Raw genomic sequence first — 20,380 nt, 5'->3', positions numbered from 1 at the left:
AATCTTTAAACTCTCTACGTACATGTATTGCCTTTAATTGTTTAACAATACCATGGTCCGTTAAAATAAAAGAATTGAACACAAATCTAAACCATTTAAGTTGTTTTCTGTATGATGAATATGTAGTGCCTATTTCGAAATAAACGCCTTCTTATATAACGAAACTTATATTTGAATTGTATTATTACTTATTATTACGAATTGTGTGTGACAATAAGACATAGTACTATTCGAAGATGTTATGCATGGGCAAACATTTTACTGCAAAATCATCATGTAAGAAACTTAGTTTAATTGATTTTCAAATTAGTGTCTTTGTTTAGGAGACCAAATGCATCCTGAAATTAACACGTAAGAAATGGTTACTCGTTACCACACTTTCAGTTACGTGTGTTGTCAATTTGTTCTTAATTGTTAACAAAACTTGTACACGTGTCAATTAACAAGGTGCGAACGGATATTGTCGCCACATTGAAATTAATGGACGCTTGTAATACACCATGAAAACCAACTGGAACACATCGCTGGCACACTTTTGTTTTCAACGTTCACATCACCTGTTCAAGAAATTTGAAATTCTGTCATATCTAGACACAATATTACGCTTGTGCTAAACCAACATTTACTGTCGAACAACTTTTCAAACGAAGAGACAAAATGGTAAATGCTATTTATAATACAAATGTATATTCTTTTGACATATGATGCTCAGTTATATCGTTTCTTAGTGAGGTATTAAAAGTCAGACTTAAGTTTCTTAAACTTTCAATGCTGCGTTCACCAAAATCATATTAAATTGTTGCTTATTATGAATCAATTAATACTATTCTAATAATGGAAATACAGTATTTGCATCGTTAACTACATTCTTGCGATCGAGTCCATAGGACTATCACGAAGAAAAAGGTGCATCAAGTGAGGCTTGATTTGAGGAAGAAAACTTATATAATATAGACTCACTTGTACTTATGTTTTTCAGATGAACATCCGTCCTGACGCAAATGTGCATGAAGTCACATACATCGGACGTCCTGCTTCCATGGTCACCACACAGCAGGCGTATTAAGTCCGCGTCAAGAGCAAGTTGCGTCGCCTACGCTCAAAATTGTTTCATGGCGACAAGAAAACACTAAAGTCGACCCTGTTTGAAAACTTAAATGTTGATAAAACAGTGAAGAAAAGTTACGATAAAGACGTCAATTGTGTAAGTCGCAGTGCTCCTTATCAAAACAGCAAACTTGTACTTCCGGTCAGGATGCGAGGAGACGGCGCTGAGGACGTCACATTGACAGAACTCCCATTGAGAACGCGCGGTGATGGTGCGGAATTCGACACAACGTGGAAATCTCCGGCTCGCACTCACGGAGATAGAACTTACGGTGACGTTAGTGGGCATCGCAGTCTTTGTAATTTAGACGCAGCTTTCCTATCGGAAGATGAGACATGTAACGTGATCGATTTAGACTTTTGCATGATTGATGACGTCAGCGCGACGTCATACCACGATATCGCTTTCGTTCAAAAGAGTGACGGCGTGTTGGTGCTGGAGAAGAACGTCTTTGATGACGTTGACATCTCTATGACGACATTAACGCCACTGCGTTCTGTGTTCAGTGAAGGCGGTAATATTGAAGCTATAGTTAGTGACTCTGCACTCGAGAGTTTTATGAGAAACTAGATACACTCAGTTGACATTTCTTCTTTTCTGTTATTATGTTTCAAATGTGCTATTATGCTGTTGATGATTAAATGTGAAAGTTGATATACATGTATATGGGTTTCGTTTGATTAACCGGTGCGCGTGTTCGTATGAGTACAACTCCATACAACATTTCCGGAATAAAACTTCTCGATGATGGGAACTTATTGCCTGAAGTGACATATATTAGATCTAAAATCATCACATATCCAATATTTCTCTTGCACAGTAATTCTCGGATTTTCATCATGTATGATAAATGTATGGTATGGACAAGATCTTTTTTTCGTTCGGTCCATATAAGTAATGTTAAAAAAGTTTAGTAACCACTGTAGCCATGTAAAAATGACGAGTAAAGTGTTTTTTCACGCATTAATAATGCATGTTTAATTTGACAATTAAATAGATTGAACATTTCTGTATCAGCTCAGTTGAATTATCCTAAGGGATATTAAATAATTATAACTCTCTGATTATACTCCTTTTAATTGACGTTTCGGCATAATGCCTTCATCAAAACAATGGAAATTATATGTTAACTACATTTTTACGTCTTTTGACTGCACAATTTAAATAACAAAGAAAATGTTTTTAAACGTCAAATGACGTTGTACATGATGACTGTATCAGTCAAAACATTTCAACATATTGTATTTTAAAATAACTTGGAAAAATGAACCATTATAAGACGACGTGGCACATGAAACATCCGACTCCCTACATCAAGGGTCAACGTGACACTTAGAGGTCAAAGCTACCTACATCAAGGGTCAACTTCACACTTAGAGGTCAAAGCTCCCTACATCAAGGGTCAACGTCACATTAGAGGTAAAAGGTTACATGTAAAAACAAACGTTGAATGTGGGGGCGTCTGTGTCCTTGGGACAAATGTCATTTTAAATTTCTTTAAAGGGGCCTTTATAATTTTTGGCAAATTGACAATATTAAAAATAGTTCTTTAAGATTCGCAAATTTTCGTTTTAGTTATCATATTTTTTAGGGAACAGTACTACTGAACATTTACAATGCTCTAAAATAGCCATTATATGCATCTTTTGACGATTTATAAACCTAAAAATTATAAAGCGTTGCAACGCGAAACGATTATTATTGTATGCATATATATATATATATATATATATATATATATATATATATATATATATATATATATATATATATATAACACAAAAAACTGTAGAGTTTACGTGAATAAAAGATGTTCTGATTTTTATTAATGTGTAGGCGCAACATGCTGAGGTAAAAACTCACTGCATAATACTGAAAGCGGATCTCCCTATGTTTGTATACATTTGTTAGTTGTTGTTATTTAATAATCACTCGACAAGTGCATTTAAAAGCATCAAAATATGTAATTAAACTTAACATAAACGTCAAAAAAGGAAATTAGTACTTAAACAAATTATTTATTGTTATTTAGACCTACTACAAATGTAGACCCATATATTGTTGTTTTGTAATCTTTGTAATTGCATGTGACATTGCAATCATTCCGTGAAATTGCAATCTTATGGAACCAATGCGGATGCGGTTAACTCATATATCAGTAGAAACAAAACCCTAATAATATCACGGTGAAATATCGCGCACACGCACGTGATTGTGGAATGCGTAACGATTTCCTTTTCAGCGCTGACAAATTAGATTGCACAGGTGGTTTGTCGATCGTTTGCCACCAGGAGGGTTCAATTTCTTTAAAACTAGTATAACACATTAAATCAAATATGTATTTGTGATAGTTTTCATCTGACAAAAAAAGTTGATCACTCGCTACATCTTTCAGCTAAGATAATTCTACAGAGTCTTTAAGTTTCCATATATTTAAATAGCACGTTTTGTAAAATGACGTGTATTCATTATGCGGAAAGAACTTCTTAAACTTATTAATAATTACTGTTACCAAAACGTGTTAAATTGCAAGCCTAGCCAGAAAAGCCAGCAATAGACAAGAACGGAAGATTGATAGCAGATGACGAAGGGCAGAAGAAGAGGTGGATCGAGCAGTGCCAGAAACTACTCAACAGACTAGCTCCTACAAACCAGCAAATGATACCACAAGCTACAAGCCATCTACCAAGTGGTGGGCACCCACGAAGGAAGAAATCCATCCCTCAAAAGCAAATGAAGAACGGCAAGTCCGTACTGCCTCGAAAACTCAAATTGCTCGATATTCGCTGTTCGTCTTTAAGTTCCGATCAAAATTTTGAACGATCTTCGTTGCCTATGAATGTCGATGTCAGTGCAAGCTTGAAATTGAACCTAGCTCCTTATTCATAGTACATGTTAAAGTCACTGCTTTTTAGAATAATAGTTTAGGTTGACTCTGTTGAGATGCTCTTGTTTTATTTCCAAACGAATCCTACGTTTCTTATAATACATTCAATGAAAAACACTTATGTTCTTAAACTTATGTCCAAAACGTACATGAGATGTTTACTGTCTTACTTTTTTCAGAAATTTAATTAATTAAGTAATCACTTTTTACAATAATACGGATGTCAGCATTTTTATTACACTCAATATGTTAAATCTCTGTAATCTACCCTTGTAGCAATTATCTTAACACCCACACCAGTTTCCAGTCACATGTTTACTTTTTTCAATTAAACCAGAAGTTTCATCTGCCTGACAATAACACGAAGACGAATATGTGCTTGTTCTTTGCACATATCCGTGTATTTATTTATTGTATTGAATAAGTTAACTTGTCGGTTTAGGTTCTCAGTCGGATAACATGTTGATATTAAAATGAAACAAATGACGCCGATTGTTATTGGAACCGATTTCCCGTCATACGGACGACATTTCAACGGAGTTCGCTCTTATTAAATAATCATTCATCAATGTGCGGAAAAGTATGTTTTCTCCGAAGCTTACGACTTTATTAACATAATTTTCTATGGAACGATAGCACTTTTTTGCTTTAAATCAGGCGAAACCAATCTTCCCGGAGCTCTAGCGACAGTGCTTTAATAGCACGGGTATGTACGGATTCAACGAGGCCAGACAAGATCTGTCACTCATGGGGTGAAGACGGAGATGAGAGGTTTTGTCCAGGCACACAAGCTAATTAAAAGTTGGAAGATTAGGCATATAATATGTACATGTATTTAATAATTTACCGCTTTTTACGGTAAATTAAACAACAGTTTGGAGTCTCGATAAAGAATAAAGCCACGTGGGCGTAAGCCCGGATGGTCAAACAGCCTCGAACCAACATGTTTATGAGTTATTGGCGTAAATTCATGTTGCCAAATAGCCTTGAACCAAAATGACTATGATTTGTTGGCGAAAATACGTTTAACTTAAAAGCTTCGAGCCGAAATGTCGATGGGTTGTTGGCGTTGTTTTTAGAGCAACGCGGACATGCATGTTGACATAAGATGTCATAATAAAAAAATCACAACTTATGAATGCTTCTTTAAACCTTAATCCTTTTAAAAAGATAGAGTAGAGATAATGCAACTTAAACTTAACAAGTGGCTTCTGTAATCGATTTTATATTTGCAATACATTTAATTTATTTTAAATTGCAATTTGTTAATGGCGATTTTTCTGTCAATGAAAAAACTTTTTCACCAAACATGAATGGAATCATATGTATGTCTACAATCAATTGGTTAAAACGGACTGTACACTTCCAACGGAACAAACACTGCACGTAAATTTGCTCAAAAGGCGTCATTGAGTTTCAATATTTGAAAATTTCATTGACAGCCGCTTTACAAATTGTGCAAATATTACAAAAAGAAACCAAAATGCCTGAAAACGCAATATAATAACATTCATAACATGCGTATGTATATTTGACCATATGCTATTCTTGTTTTGCATCAATTCTCTATATAAATTGTTTTAAAAGGAATATGCATACTAGATATACGAAATCCAGATGTGCATAACGTCGTGTTCAAACATATGTATAGCACTTTGTGTTGAACTCGTCCGATACTAATTATTAGAACAGACACAACGGTAAAATTGCAAAATAGTAAAACAAGTGATTATTGTACCTTTTTCAAAATGTATTAACAAAATGCTTTGATCAACAATCACTGAATTTTGAGTGTTTTCTTAATCATGTCGTATAAAAATTATGCATATATCGCGATATATGGCGATAAATATATATGCCCACTTCTTTCAAATTGTTATGTGTTGTTTATATGCACAGATAGTTTTGATAATACATGTTTGATAATGTGCAAACCCCATCATGTTCATCACATAATTTCATTCATCTGACACATAACTTCCCAATCAAATTAGCTTTTCTATCAATATTGGGATCGTAGGCGTAGGCCTGAACACACGCACTCCCGAACAATACCATGTGATTTTGTGTACATTACAATATGGAATCACGCATTATTTCGGACAATACTAGGATGATTATATGATCATATCTGTACGTTTTCACTAGATTATTGACGATATCATAGAAATACATATTCGATTTTGTTGGTTTGGCGTTACCCAGTTTTCTTTTCGCATCATGAGAGTTTTGATCGTTATTTCCAGCAACGTATTGACTCTGCAACCTCTTTTCGTGCAGATTACAGCATTGCAAGTGAGTTACAAATGTCAATTGAAAACTGTGGACTGGTTTGTACTTATGCACTTCGTTCAACTTGAGATAGACACAAGCAAAATGAAAATTATGTACATGCCCTTCTTTACAAAGAGTAGCCTAATATGTGAATGACAACACGGGTATAATTATTTAATAAGTATTGTTTTCGTTTTTGCAGTATGTTTCCAGGTGTCCCCATACACACATGCATTTCCACCTGTTTCAAAAATAACGGGTAAAGTAATCCTTGAATAGTTTTAGATATTACTTGAATTTTATAGCACATAACAAAGTGTGTTAAAATAATACGTTTCATTAAATTACAATTACCATTTGAATAAAACATGATTCTCCAAAGTTGGAAACAGGTTCTTTCGGGCTCCTGGTTGTGTATTCATTACTAATGTATTTTTATTAGACCTATCAATCATACGAGTAACATTAGAACTAATTTTTACTCTGAAGGTCAGATTTCTTCACGATTTAAATATAAATGAAATTCATGATAACATATCAGCGGGTTCTCTACGGACAATTCATCTACAGCGTTATTGTGCCATTAAGCTAAATTGTCAATTACAATGCTCCATTACGCCTTGCTAACGCACTCCAGCAAACCTGTTAAGTTCTATTGCGGTGTGTGAGAGCGGTTGAACTCATTCCGTTGAAGTATTTTAAATTAAAGCGCTCAAGGCACTGAAGTTGTTCGCTATTGCATAATCTTAGACGCAACTCAGTTTTCAAAATTAAGTTATAGCTTTTTCGATCGCAAGTTTGAAATGAACACAGCGCATTCAAATTTATAAAGAATATGTCTTAAAGCACAGGTCGAGACGTGTGCGCACTGTTTATCCTCATATTTATGTTATAGAGATAACTTAGACAAAATAACAACAATATGTCTCTTTTTTCACAATTTGGTTGCTGCACTTGCAACCATCTTTAAAATTTTGGTTGACTTGCTAAAGAATAACAAGCCTAGAATCATGTACATGTTGTGTTATGTGTATCTAATACTTTATCTATTTTCTTTAAATTATTGAGCAACAATTTTGCCGACATGACATACTTTTAATGCATCATGTCTTATTGTGAGCCGGAATTGAATCATTTCCTAGGCCTAATTGATCCACAGTTGACAATTTGTATTCTATGTTTAATTGGATTGAGTTGTTCAAGCTTTGAAAAAGCTAGTTGTCCTGCTATTTAGCCCAACTGTAATCAACTTTTGAAATTGAGTTTCTTGGGCTGAAATATACTGGTCCCAGGCTAACAGGCAACCACTAAACCTGTAAGTTATTCAAGATGTAAGATCTGACAGTGTATTCAATTTGCAAGTCTGACGACATTAAAGGGACCTTTTCATGTTTTCGTAAATTGACAAAATTAAACGATAATACTTTGGATAGTTCTGTTGTTGCCGTTATATTTTTTCATACAACGATGATTGCATATACATATAAAGTATAAAATACATCTCTCATTGTATGAGCAAGGATTGCCGAGTGGTCTAAACGATAGACTTTTATTCCCGGGGTCAGTGGTTCGAGCCCAGTTGAGGGTAACTTTTTTGTTTCTTTAATTTAATTTGTTTTTAATGAATATTTTAAGATCCAATGGTTACATTTATCAATATTAAGCATTTAATGACAAACTGTGAAAAGGTCCCTTTTCGACGTTTACTAAAAAATGTCACAAGGTAAAAATTTAGAACTCATTGGTTGTTTGTTTGATTTAAAAGAGACTTTGTTTATTTGCCTTGTGAGCGAGCGTACTTTGAAGTTATTATCACTTTTATCTTTTTTTTCAAATCATTAATAAACTAGATAATTTCAGCTTCATTTTGGAAAAACAAGGCTTAATGCATATGCATTAATTGTCATCCCAGTACCAGAGACTCTCTTTAAACGAAAAACACCATAAAATCAGATAGTGTCGTCCTTGATTAGCTTGTACGCATTGTACAGGCTAATCAGTGTGCACGGGCTTATCTTATTTGACATGCATTAAGCACTTTTTTCCCCGAAAGCAGCCTATATGTACCGATTTCAATGATAAACTGGCCAATGTCGTTTCACAAGCTGTTAAACACTAGACTGGCCAATGTCGTCGCCCAAACTGTTAAATACTATTGATTACATACACGCTGTCTGCAGTGTAACAGTGGTGAAGTATAAACCGACAGATGGGATAATTGTTCCTAACGTAGTTAAGAGCAGACTGACTTGCAAAACTCCCTCTACATTATTTGCTCGCCAGTGCGAACAACTAATAAGGCAACAACATTCACGTGTGAGAATAATTAAGACTCCGTTCGGATTAGGTTGAAACAGTATATTTTAAATTTGTGTAACATTTAGCTTAGTTTTTTTGAGAATTATTATATTTGTTTTAATACACTTATGTATGTTTTTGAAATGAACGATTCAATCGTTATACACAGGAAACGTCTATTTTTTCCTTTAATATTTAGCTTTTTCAAGGTATGTTTTATAAATGGACTTCATTTTCTTTAATTCATTCAACAAAAGAACTGTATTTCGACGTCCAAAAACAGATAAACAGTAAATGAGATCACGATTCGCGCATTTTGGCGATCCACAACATTTTTTAAAGTTTAATTTTAGGGTAAAATATTAGGATTAGCTATTCATGAACGTTTTCTTAGACTTGTTATTTACCTGCACTGTCACCAGTATTCAGATTCTAATTCTTGTTAACGAAAGGCTCGTTTTAGTTGAGATTCGAGTATTATCGTTTGGTTAAACTAGGATTGATAAAAAACTGATTGTTACGTGCGTTTAAGGGCTAGATAACCAACAGGTTAATTGGCATTTTATTAATATTGGAATAAACGGTCGGAATAACTTTGCAGGGTGCTTTGCATATGGCAGATAATGGAGTGAAAGGTATTATAACATTGCAGGTTTATTGACAAATGACAACTATTCGAGTTCATGGACTAAAAAGCCATTGTAGGTAAATTGGCATTTGATTAATATTGATGTGCAAGAGCTGGATAACTGCCGGTTAATTGCATATGACAAATATATGGGTGAAAGGGCTGGGAAATATTGCAGATTATTTGGTATATAACGTATATCGGAGACTAAAAAATGAATAACAACGCAGATTAATAAGCACATTACAAACACTGAATTATAGGGACTGAACAGCATTAAAAGTTAATTGGCGAATGACTAAAATGACTAGATAACATTGCAGTTTAATTTGCAAATATGACTGACATTTCGGTATTATGATAGGGTTAACAATCCTGGTTATTTTTCATTATTGGTTGAACGACCGTGTAAGGCACAATATATATATATATATATATATATATATATATATATATATATATATATATATATCGACGGTTGAAGCTTGAAGATATTTGATTGATTTATTACAATTACACGTTAATAAAGAAAAAAACATCATTATATAATAAGCTTATATTTGTTTTTATTTTGCAATATTTACAAATATATATGTAAGTAGTAAGCCTTTAGGAACATTTGGTGAGAAATTTATGTTTATTTAGTGAATGATTTTAAATGTTAGTACTAATGTGATTACCAGTAATAAATTCTAAGAAGAAGAGATACGCAAGTGAACACAATACAATATCTGATACCACGATAATGATCATTCACGTCGGCACATGTATTTACATACAATTAACCAAAATACTGGCGACGTGGCCCAGTAAACAGACGTCCGTATCGCTTGTCGTAAGGCCGGTATCGGAACAGATTCATCCGGTTCATATACAAACGTCCGAAACGCTTTTCCATTGGCAGGTCAACGTCATCATTCTCTGAAGAAAACTCTTCACTGGTTTCTTCGTCGAAGGAACTTCGCTTGCCAAACAAACCCTTGTTTCTTCCTAAGTAGATTCGACCATACCTCTTTTCGGGGACGCTCTCATCAAACGGAATCTCTGCAAAACTTCTCTTTCCAAACCAATGGTTCTTTTGGCTGTTTGCTTTGAAATATTTTGTCGCAAAGAGTCTCCCGTACCGCTTATCTATTGGCATATCTTGGTCGTCCTCCTCGCTGTCTTCGTCAAACTCCCTCTTACCGAAGTAACCTCCAGATCCAAGGAACACTCGCCCATAACGTTTATCAATAGGCCTCACCTGTCGAAACGCGCCCCGTTCTCCAAAGAATACACGACCAAACCGTTTCGGACTCTGTACAAACAACCGACCATATCGTTTATCAACAGTCAAATCTGGTTTTACGTCTTGCATGTCAAACAAGTCTTTGTCAGGGTTTGCGTACGTGTCATCGGTAACATGATTATTGTCTTCTTCAGCGTCGTAATAGTCCTCAGAGAAAGTGTTGGCATTTTCAATCTCCCGCATCAGCTTCCTGCAAGAGTCTGGGTCATTCATGCAGGCATCACAGAACTTAAACGTCCTCTTATCCGAACAACACGCCTCGAAGGTTACTCCGATCAGGCTATCAAAGGACTTGCACTGGTAACACATCTTTGAGGTTATTTCGTCCCCTTCACACATGTTGTTAATATCACCTAAACCAGTCATGTCAAGATCCTTGTTCTCCAAAGGTGCGGCAGTAGACATCACAAGGGCACCAAGAAACATAGCAAATGTCCTCCAATCCATGATGATCTGATTCTCTACTTGCTATCTGCAACAAACCGTGACAGAGTTCATTTAAACTGCTTTTCCAATAGTGCGTGTATTCCGGATGCAGGATCAACTGGGTTTACACACGGGCTGGACAGAATGAAAACACATCGTTAAGAACTTGATTTTGCAAAAATATCATGTTATTAAAATATGTTTGCAAAAATCGTAAGTGCATAAAAGACAGTTTTTCTTGCGGTCTGTGCCGATATATTAAGATTAAGAATGTATCATTGAATACGTCTGAAATCGTTGTCAAAATTTTACGTTGCGCGCAGCATAACCGTGTATTTGAATGGCTGTAAACATCGAATTTTTGGCCAAGAAGACAGGCTTATTAAATAAAGTAATGCTGATGTTTTTCAGATTGCCATCAGCCGCATAAAACACTGTCTTTTATGCACTAGTTGAATTTCTTAAGAAAATCGTTTTTAAAAGTTATTTGAAAAAGCACCCCTTACCAGTGTGCTTACATCCATTAACATCCATTTGTGAACCCCATAAATTCGCGTGATCTTGCACCTTTGTATTTATATCAATAAAACATGAAAAGGGGAAAACAATATTTCAGGCACACTAAAATAAAAGCAACAAACAAATCCGTTGAATTGATATCCCTCGCCAAATAAATTTATAGATGGGTGTAAAACTAAGGTATAAGTGAAGGGTTGTGCCTTTTGTCAATTATTTTTTCAACTCATTTGTTCCTGTGATGGGTTTGCAGACAATAAAATGCAGTAGTATATTTTTCATGAATCAATTAACCATTTTATAGTATCATGACAAAAGGAGAAATTGATTGTAATGAGCATTTTCTTAAATAGAAATCTTACATACTGAATTATTGCCCCGAAAAGTAACAACATACAAAAATAGCAAAGGACAATAACTCAAAACTAAGACAGAGGAGGGTTCTTGAGTGTTCAATATTTATTTAGGTGAATTAAAAAGTCTTGCCTTTTGGAGGAGAATTATGGAAGGTTATTACAGAATCCACCGATGCATAGTAAAATAATTGCTACATGATAAAAAATTCTACAAATGTGTGACCTTTGATGTGTGAACTTGACTTTGGTCAAAAACACATAGGTCTTGCACTGCCTGATAATTGAGAACAATTACATCAAGACATTTTGAGAATCCATTTTAGTATGGTAGAATCTTTACCAGATAAGGCATATTTAATCAAAATGTGTGATTTTGACCTTTGTGTGTGACTTTGACCATGACCCTAGCAACCAAGTTCTTATATTTAACACTCAGCTAGATAATGGAGAACAATTGTGGACAGTTATTACAGAATCCCTTGATGCAAAGTAAAGGAATGACTAAATAATAAATAATTCATCAAATTTGTGATCTATGACCTCAATGTGTGACATGGACCTTAGCCCCTAGGATTATGGGTGTTGAATGTGAAGCACCCGCAGATGATTGATAATAACTATGGCAAGTTTCATGGCTCTGGCTCATGTGTTAATGGAGATAAAGCTCTAAGCTTATATTAAAAAGCATTTTTTTTCAAGATACAAAGGGTCATTACTCCATTATTAACGGATGGTGTACAATGCCAGTTGGCGTGCATCATCCTTTTATCCATATATATACTCATACCAAGTTTAAATGAAATCCGCCAAAGCACACCCATAATATGGTGCCGCACGGACGGAAGGACGGACGGACGGACAACGCCGAAACAATATACCCCCGCCTATGGCGGGTGATAACAACACCGTTTTGTCTATTAGGTATTACGTATAATTTGGTCATTGGTTTATCACTTATTTTTTTATTTACTAATTTGTATGTGGTATATATGTAAGTACACGTGATTTAGATTTAGAAGCTCACTTTTTCAAACATTAAACGTGAAGATGAACATAAGTGCATTTGATAAATGTTTCGTTGTTTCTCATTTCCGGGTTGATTAATTTGGTAATATAAATTTATCTCTTGATCAAGTAAAATTGTTCAAGAATTTATATCATATCGTTTAAATTTTAACAACAATTGAAAATGTGAACACGAAAATCGCACATATAAATTGGTGTATGAAATAAAAGGTGTTCATCAGATGCATAAAACCATTAAACAGTCACCATTATTTAAAGCTAATTTGTGAGAATGTTCAATTATGCATAGTGCTCAAATCAATATTAAAGCATAAGGAAGACGGACAGATGTTGTTTCACTAAAGTAGAATGTTGCAAACCTCATTTTAAAGCACACATTTCTTCTTATGTATTTTCAGTTAAGAGAGACGTACGTCTTTACAATTTTATAACGGATATCAATTGGCCTCAGGTATATTTAAGTAATTCAAACCATTTGACCGGATGTAACTAAAGAGTATTTCGCGTAAAATCAATTAGCGCACGCATCGATGTCTCAGATGCTGTCCACAAAAACAAACAATTTCTAATGGCTTCTTTTGAAGGTTATTCCTCCTGGGGCCTTGCAACAGTTCTACTAAGAACCACTCATGACAATCCTAGTAAATGAAGAAAATTAAACATTCAACTGAACGAGTATTAATTTGATAAAAGAAAACGAATCAACTTATTTCTTTTTTATGTAATTCTATTTAAAAAAAACACTATAACATAAGACATTTCTTCTAAAAAGAAGCATATTTCATTTTCTATAGTGCGATACTGAAATGTGTGTAGTCAACAATGGGTGTAATAAATAAAGTATTATATATATTTATAAAAAAAACTAGTATGGCTTAATATCTTATTCCATTTAGTGGAAAATGCAGTTCGTAATGACTTTATTCATACATATGTTCTTGGTAAGGTTTTTGAGCGCAACTAATATTTGTAAACACCTGCTGCCATGATTACTACGGATTAATAATGATTAAAAACTACAACGAAGCTTTTATGTTTTCTTCTTCGAAGATTTCATTAGCGTTATTTACAATTCTTGACAGTTATCAAAAAATATCGTTTTCTATTGATATTCCCGATAAGAAATGATGAAATGAGGCTTATTATGCTGCTATGTAATTCGGTGTATTTGTATATAGATGTAGAAAACTTAAAGTGATATTATGGGCATTTTTCACTGTTGAATTGAGCTGAAAAGAATTAACAGGTCAAAAGAGTAAGTTAAAATGTGGTTACTGACCAATTATCTGCAACTCATCTTGCTACCAGTTGTTTATAAAAAATATATTTTATATTCATATTTTACGTGACTCACCCAGTACTGTAAGCCGAAATTATCCTTAAAACAAAATTGTGTCTTTGTGTCGTATGAACGAATCTGCACTAAAACTAAATTTAGGTTCACATCGTACATGCATGATCAGTTGTCAAACGAAAGTACGGATTGATATTCAAATGCATTATTTTTCTCTTTACGGGATATTGTTTTAGTATGTTGATGCTGCATTAACAAATATAAGTGTATTGAAGTGAAAACACAAAAAATACACAACGGTTGCGATAGACACCTATAAACTGTTAGATGCCCATTATATCACTTTAAGAACAACTTGTTCGTATTGTTTTACAAATTGGACTGCATAGTTAAAGTCAAGACATACACAAAATCGTAAGAAAAGATCTAGTGTGCATAGTTATTAAGGTAACGAAATTAGTTTCATTATGTTCAACATGGGTCCTTCTAGAGACAGCAGAAGATGAATAATGCGAAGGTTTACTTTTTATAATGTGAAGTAAAAAAAGAACGCTTGACAATACTCAACTTTAATTATATATGTTAGCGGAACATCTATTTATTAGCAGTCAATCTTTCATTGAATCAATCACTAGATATTCACTTTATATAATATACATTTGTATATGTAAGCAACTACATGAGTTCATTTATTAGATACTTATTAAAGTTTATTATTGCATACGTATTTAATTATGTTGTATAGCAAAATCATTAAGGTCTATATTGTATACGTTTTTAATTTGGTTGAATAGCAAGTCCATTAAAGTCCATATTGTATACGTATTTCATTATGTTGTTTTCAATTACAATACAGTTGTTATTTTATACATATTTAATGACGCTGAAAAGCGAGGACATTAAGGAACGATGTTTACAACGTACCATAAACGATCACAGACAAGAGACATAGGATAAACCTTGAACTTTTTATCTTTTTTGTTTCGAATACATCCGAATATTTTTAAGAATGGTTATATTAACGCTTCGTGATTGTGACAAAAGAATTATTAATGTTTTGTTCTAGGAGACTGAAATGTGTTTATGTGTTTCTATATATTATTTCAACCAAAACTTGATGGACGTTTAGTCAAAGTAAGGAGAAATATTGGAAAGCCTCGACAAGTTTTGAGGGCGTATATCCATTTCTGGCATTGCACTGCAGCGGTATTTATAGTTACTGGTAATGTTTAAGCGATGTTATAGACCATATTTTAATCTATGGTGTTATTTACATTTCTGCTTTGCATGCTATTTGATGTCTGTAATATATTAGGTAGCAACTATTATGATCGGTTTGAGAAAAGAGAGAGTTGACTTCAGTGTGCTAAATATAATACTTAATTTTGATACACTTGTAAAAATAGAAGATACAAACGCATGCACTGTTGACCTTTATTATCTCTTTGAAAAATACATATAACTGTTTTTCCCTACATAATTTTAGACGTATTTTTTATACAAGAAGTTACCTATTCAATAATGTTATTAAAACTAAATGAAATACATGTAGCTTGTATCTACGATTAGCAAACATATTTTTATAGGATACATTAACATAGGGTCAATAAACATATAGTAGCAACTTCCTATATTCTCATACCAGAGACACCAAATTATGCTTTTTATGATTATGAATTTTCGTCTGGAATTATATTTTGTAACACGTCATAAACGAAAATGAAATTATATGCATACGTAACTTAAAGGAATCGCGTTGTGGAAAACTGGGTTTAATTCATGAGCGTTAGGTGTGGTCACAGATGATTGTGTGCAGCGAATAAAATATGGCTCATGTTGGCTAGTTATAGATTGGTTTATGGAAAAACATTTTTGTTGTAATTCCTGTGAATTGACATCCTTTAAATATGGTTTCACTGCCTTGATAAGTGCACAAGTGTGATTCTCCCCGTGTATCCAATATAAAAATATATAATACACAGGTAGAGCAAATAAAACTGAAAACACATAAACACCAACATATAAAACTACAACACAAAATATATTACCTACATTTGTAATCGGGACGTAATTCCTTCCGCCGTAAGTTTGTCTATTTCACCTTTGCTCTCCTTCGGGCATCACTGGTCTGCTAGACCGACTTGGAACTGGCTATTTATAACCAACAGAAACATGCAATTTACATTGGAAACCGATATCGACGACCACGATCTTCAACGTGAAACTATGTTTCAATGTCGCACTTGGAAGGCTGGGCGTCGTTTTAAAATTGGACAATTGCCAAATTGACTATGAAAATAAAATGTCAAATTATTTTGAAATACAGGGTACACACAGCAAAAACCCCACTCATTGCGGGATTGTTATTACAATAGATTTCACTTTTCTTAAACAAATAAATCACAATAAATGCAATGTACAGCCTGTTAAAATGTAACATGACTCTGGGAGGGATGGCATCAATTAGTACAGACAAACATTCAATTATTTGCACATCAATTTGGATGCAAACATTCATCATTGTTTAATTATATTTCGCTTTCATGTTTTTTGCTAAAACTTGGTAGATCTCTGATTCTCATTAAGATCGAAATTGTCAAGTTTTAAGAGAATAATGTGGACTATACATTTAGTATATTGAGCCGTCTGTTTTTATTAATATTACATACAAAATTGAAACTGTACTGTAAGCCACACAGTTATAAAAGGATTTATTTCCAAAATAAGGTCATAAATTTGACAGGGCGATTTAATTAATGTAATACGCGTCTGTCTAGACATATTATTTGATTCAATACACTTTTAAATACATCGATACTTTAAACAAACAAATCGTCATGATATCTGGTAGGACTGGAATTATTTTTTTGGATTGGTTCTTTAAGAAAAAATTGTAACATCCATTTAAATCGAAACAATAAAAAAATATTTTCACACTATATTATGATGTTTCTACTTTTCCAACGTGGGCAAATACCACAGACCCTTGCTCCAGAGCAGCATGGGTTATCGCGACGTCTGGTCAGGAGTTACCCTGTTTGCCTACGAGGCCACGAATAATTACTCGACTTTATATGGGATATGAATGCTCCTTACTAGACTGTGCTGTTGCGCAGGATGGTCTAGTGCTACGCTGGCCGTAAATAACATAAGACCCATTGTCAAATGACCTTGACTCCTATCATAGAGCATATTGCGAGTAAAATAGGATTGAGCTTGTTTATGAGAGAATTTATATGTTATTCCATTTCAAAATATAAATGCATTAATCGAAATGCTTAATCCCCAAAAAATTCCATGTATGAACGTATGCCCCAATATAAAATATTTTTATAAACTTATTCAACATGTTTGCATTCCACACAAACCGACTGAACAATTTAATTAATTTAATTTTGATTTGCTTTTCAGTTGGCTTCGTTTAATAACGATAAAACTATTTGAATGACATTTATGAAGAATGAAACAACACACAAACATTTATCTGTAAAGTGATAGTGTTATTCATTTTCAGGAGCGAATACAATTGCTATGGTTTCGTTTTGTATCTCACGTATCGACAACGCGTCAAAAGCTCTTTCAAAGTCATTAAACAGTAGTTCCCGAAACTGAGTACAGCGGGACAATAAACGAAATCACTGCGTAAACATTATTAATGGATTTAATTGTCCCGCGGTATTCATACGTAAATGTCAGGACACGAGTCTTTTGTGCGGTGACATCGATTGCAAAAGGACACAGACTCTATGGTAAACATAATTTGTTTTTCTAGACAATGACTTTACTCCAGTCGACAAACATGTGGGTCGAACCATTTCGTGATAGTAAATGTTTTACGGAAGTTGTGTAATAAAATCAACAGTTGTCAATTTGTTTCTGTCAATAACAATATAATGCTCATGATTTATTTATACGACCTAATTCCATGTTGTTTCAAAATATCTGCAGTTCATTGTTCCATAGATGCGTCCAGCAATTATTTTGTACAGCTATAAAACAATAAATATAATTTTCCTAGTTTGAGCGCAGCGAATTAGAGGAAAATTATTTTCCTTTGCATAAGAAAGTCTCCTGTAGGGGTGGCTCAGTGTATTGTTTTGGCGGGCAAATATGCTCGTGGAATAGCCATTCGGCTTTGCGATACGAACCAGAGAACACGTAAATTTTCTTAATATTTTATTGGATATAAAATATTGACAAGTTTTCTCATGAAAATGATTATCTGAATGAATATAGTCAGTTGTTGTGTTTTTGTATGTAAACTATATGAGCGTTAATTCATGTATGAGTTATGAAATCTATATCAAAATGTGAATTGTTCACATTTGTTTATTGTCATACGTTATAAATGTGTCATCTGGTCGTACGCATAGATACCAAAATACAAGCTGTATTTTCAATTTATATCGTTGTGTTTGTTGTTTATTTAGGAGACGTGTAAGGTATAAGGAATTATGTATGTCCTTTAATATAATAACGTTCAAACGGTAAATTACAAAAGCCGGTTGATAACTTGTTAACGTAAAGCATACGAGTAAATTAACATAATATTGACGTGCATGAACAAGTTTGTATCGTTTGAGAAACTTTTCATTTATAATTATGTACGTAAATTGTGTACATGCATTACTGTAATCACAAGCAATATTGTTATATTTTTAATAGTGTTATATCAAATATATTTATAATAATAATAACAATAATAGTAATAATAATAATTTAATATAATATAATCATAAATACTAATTGCTGATGTTTATGTTCACATATTGATTTATTATATTTGAAACCAAGAACGAACACACATTGTTTATTGATTGAACGCGACAAATGAAAACTTTCTATCTGTTTCAACACAAGTTATCATTTAAAAACAGAACTATCATTAACAAAATCTTAGATTATGCCGAATGAATTTTCTGAGAACGAATTAAAACTAAGCTCAGACCAAGAAACTATTTTTGTAGCTCAAATTCATTAGTAAAAATTCTGAATACCGCCGGCAACATGCTGAGACTTTGATAGCGTTCTACCGAACATTTGCACTGCACGCTCGGGTATACGTGCTTGTCAAAACTTTAAAAAGTTATGTCGTCCGGTAAATAATGTACTCGGATATGTAAACATGTTCACCCCAAATGTTTAATTTTGGTACGTAGCTTCAAAATATTGTTTTCATTATTTATTCATCTACGCGTCTCATGTGGACCTCTGGGGGAAACTTGCATTAATAACATCGTCAACATACACCATAAATAGCCAGTAAAGCCAACATGATTCCTTAATCGTATGTGACATTGAACAAATACTTGCAAATCATCACCGATGACTTAACACTTGAGCAAAGCTGTTTTGCAAACCTGTTATATGGCATGTAAATCATCAGCATAACTTACATTTGCTCCATGCGTATGGTACAAGGAAATAGCCGGTCAAGTTCGGTAAAAGGCATGGTGCCTGAATGCCCTTGTACCAGGTCCTGTTTTAGACCTTCATCTGAGCAAATGGCACGCGGTATAAGTGGGATCGTTAGTAATGTCTATGGTCATGACATGCATGACATGATCACATCAGATCATTGCAACAGTCCCAGATTGAGTAATGAATACATTTACTACTATACGCCCGTGTTTATAAGTGAATGATGATGGTGACTATGGTGATGATGGCGATGATGACGATAATGATGATGTTTGTGGAAATGATGATGATAATGGTGATGATGACGATGACGATGATGATGATGATGATGATGATGATGATGATGATGATGATGATGATGATGATGGTGATGATGGTGATGATGATGATGATGATGATGATAATGATGATGATGATGATGATGATGATGATGATGATGATGATGGTGATGATGATGATGATGATGATGATGATGATGATGATGACGATGATGATGATGATGACGATGATGATGATGATGATGATGATGATGATGATGATGATGATGATGATGATGATGATGATGATGATGATGATGATGATGATGATGATGATGATGATGATGATGATGATGATGATGATGATGATGATGATGATGATGATGATGATGATGATGATGATGACGATGATGATGATGACGATGATGATGATGATGATGATGACGATGATGATGATGATGATGATGATGATGATGATGATGATGATGATGATGATGATGATGATGATGATGATGATGATGATGATGATGATGACGATGATGATGATGACGATGATGATGATGATGATGATGATGATGATGATGATGATGATGATGATGAT

At 33.8% G+C, this 20,380-nt stretch overlaps 1 protein-coding gene across 2 annotated transcripts; it reads right to left on the bottom strand.

Moving 5' to 3' along the window:
* Positions 1-9,736: 9,736 nt before the first annotated feature.
* On the bottom strand, positions 9,737-16,309 carry LOC127838812 (uncharacterized). 2 transcript variants are annotated; one of them, XM_052366811.1, is made up of 2 exons: positions 16,154-16,309; positions 9,737-11,044 (listed from the first exon to the last, which is right to left on the bottom strand). In XM_052366811.1, the coding sequence occupies exon 2, from the start codon at positions 10,928-10,930 to the stop codon at positions 9,977-9,979; it is 954 nt and encodes a 317-aa protein (XP_052222771.1). In that variant the 5' UTR covers positions 10,931-11,044; positions 16,154-16,309; the 3' UTR covers positions 9,737-9,976. The 2 variants fall into 2 exon arrangements, with proteins under 2 accessions (XP_052222771.1, XP_052222770.1); XM_052366810.1 differs by having other exon boundaries at positions 9,737-10,955.
* Between the last annotated feature and the right edge of the window lie 4,071 nt (positions 16,310-20,380).

The sequence above is a fragment of the Dreissena polymorpha genome, chromosome 7 (assembly GCF_020536995.1).
Source record: "Dreissena polymorpha isolate Duluth1 chromosome 7, UMN_Dpol_1.0, whole genome shotgun sequence".
Taxonomy (NCBI): domain Eukaryota; kingdom Metazoa; phylum Mollusca; class Bivalvia; order Myida; family Dreissenidae; genus Dreissena; species Dreissena polymorpha.
Note: the sequence above shows the minus strand (reverse complement) of the source record. Positions and strands in the feature narration are given on the sequence as shown.

Coding starts and splice junctions, on each gene's coding strand:
- LOC127838812 (XM_052366811.1), bottom strand. CDS start 10,930: ATGGATTGGAGGACATTTGCTATGTTTCTTGGTGCCCTTGTGATGTCT.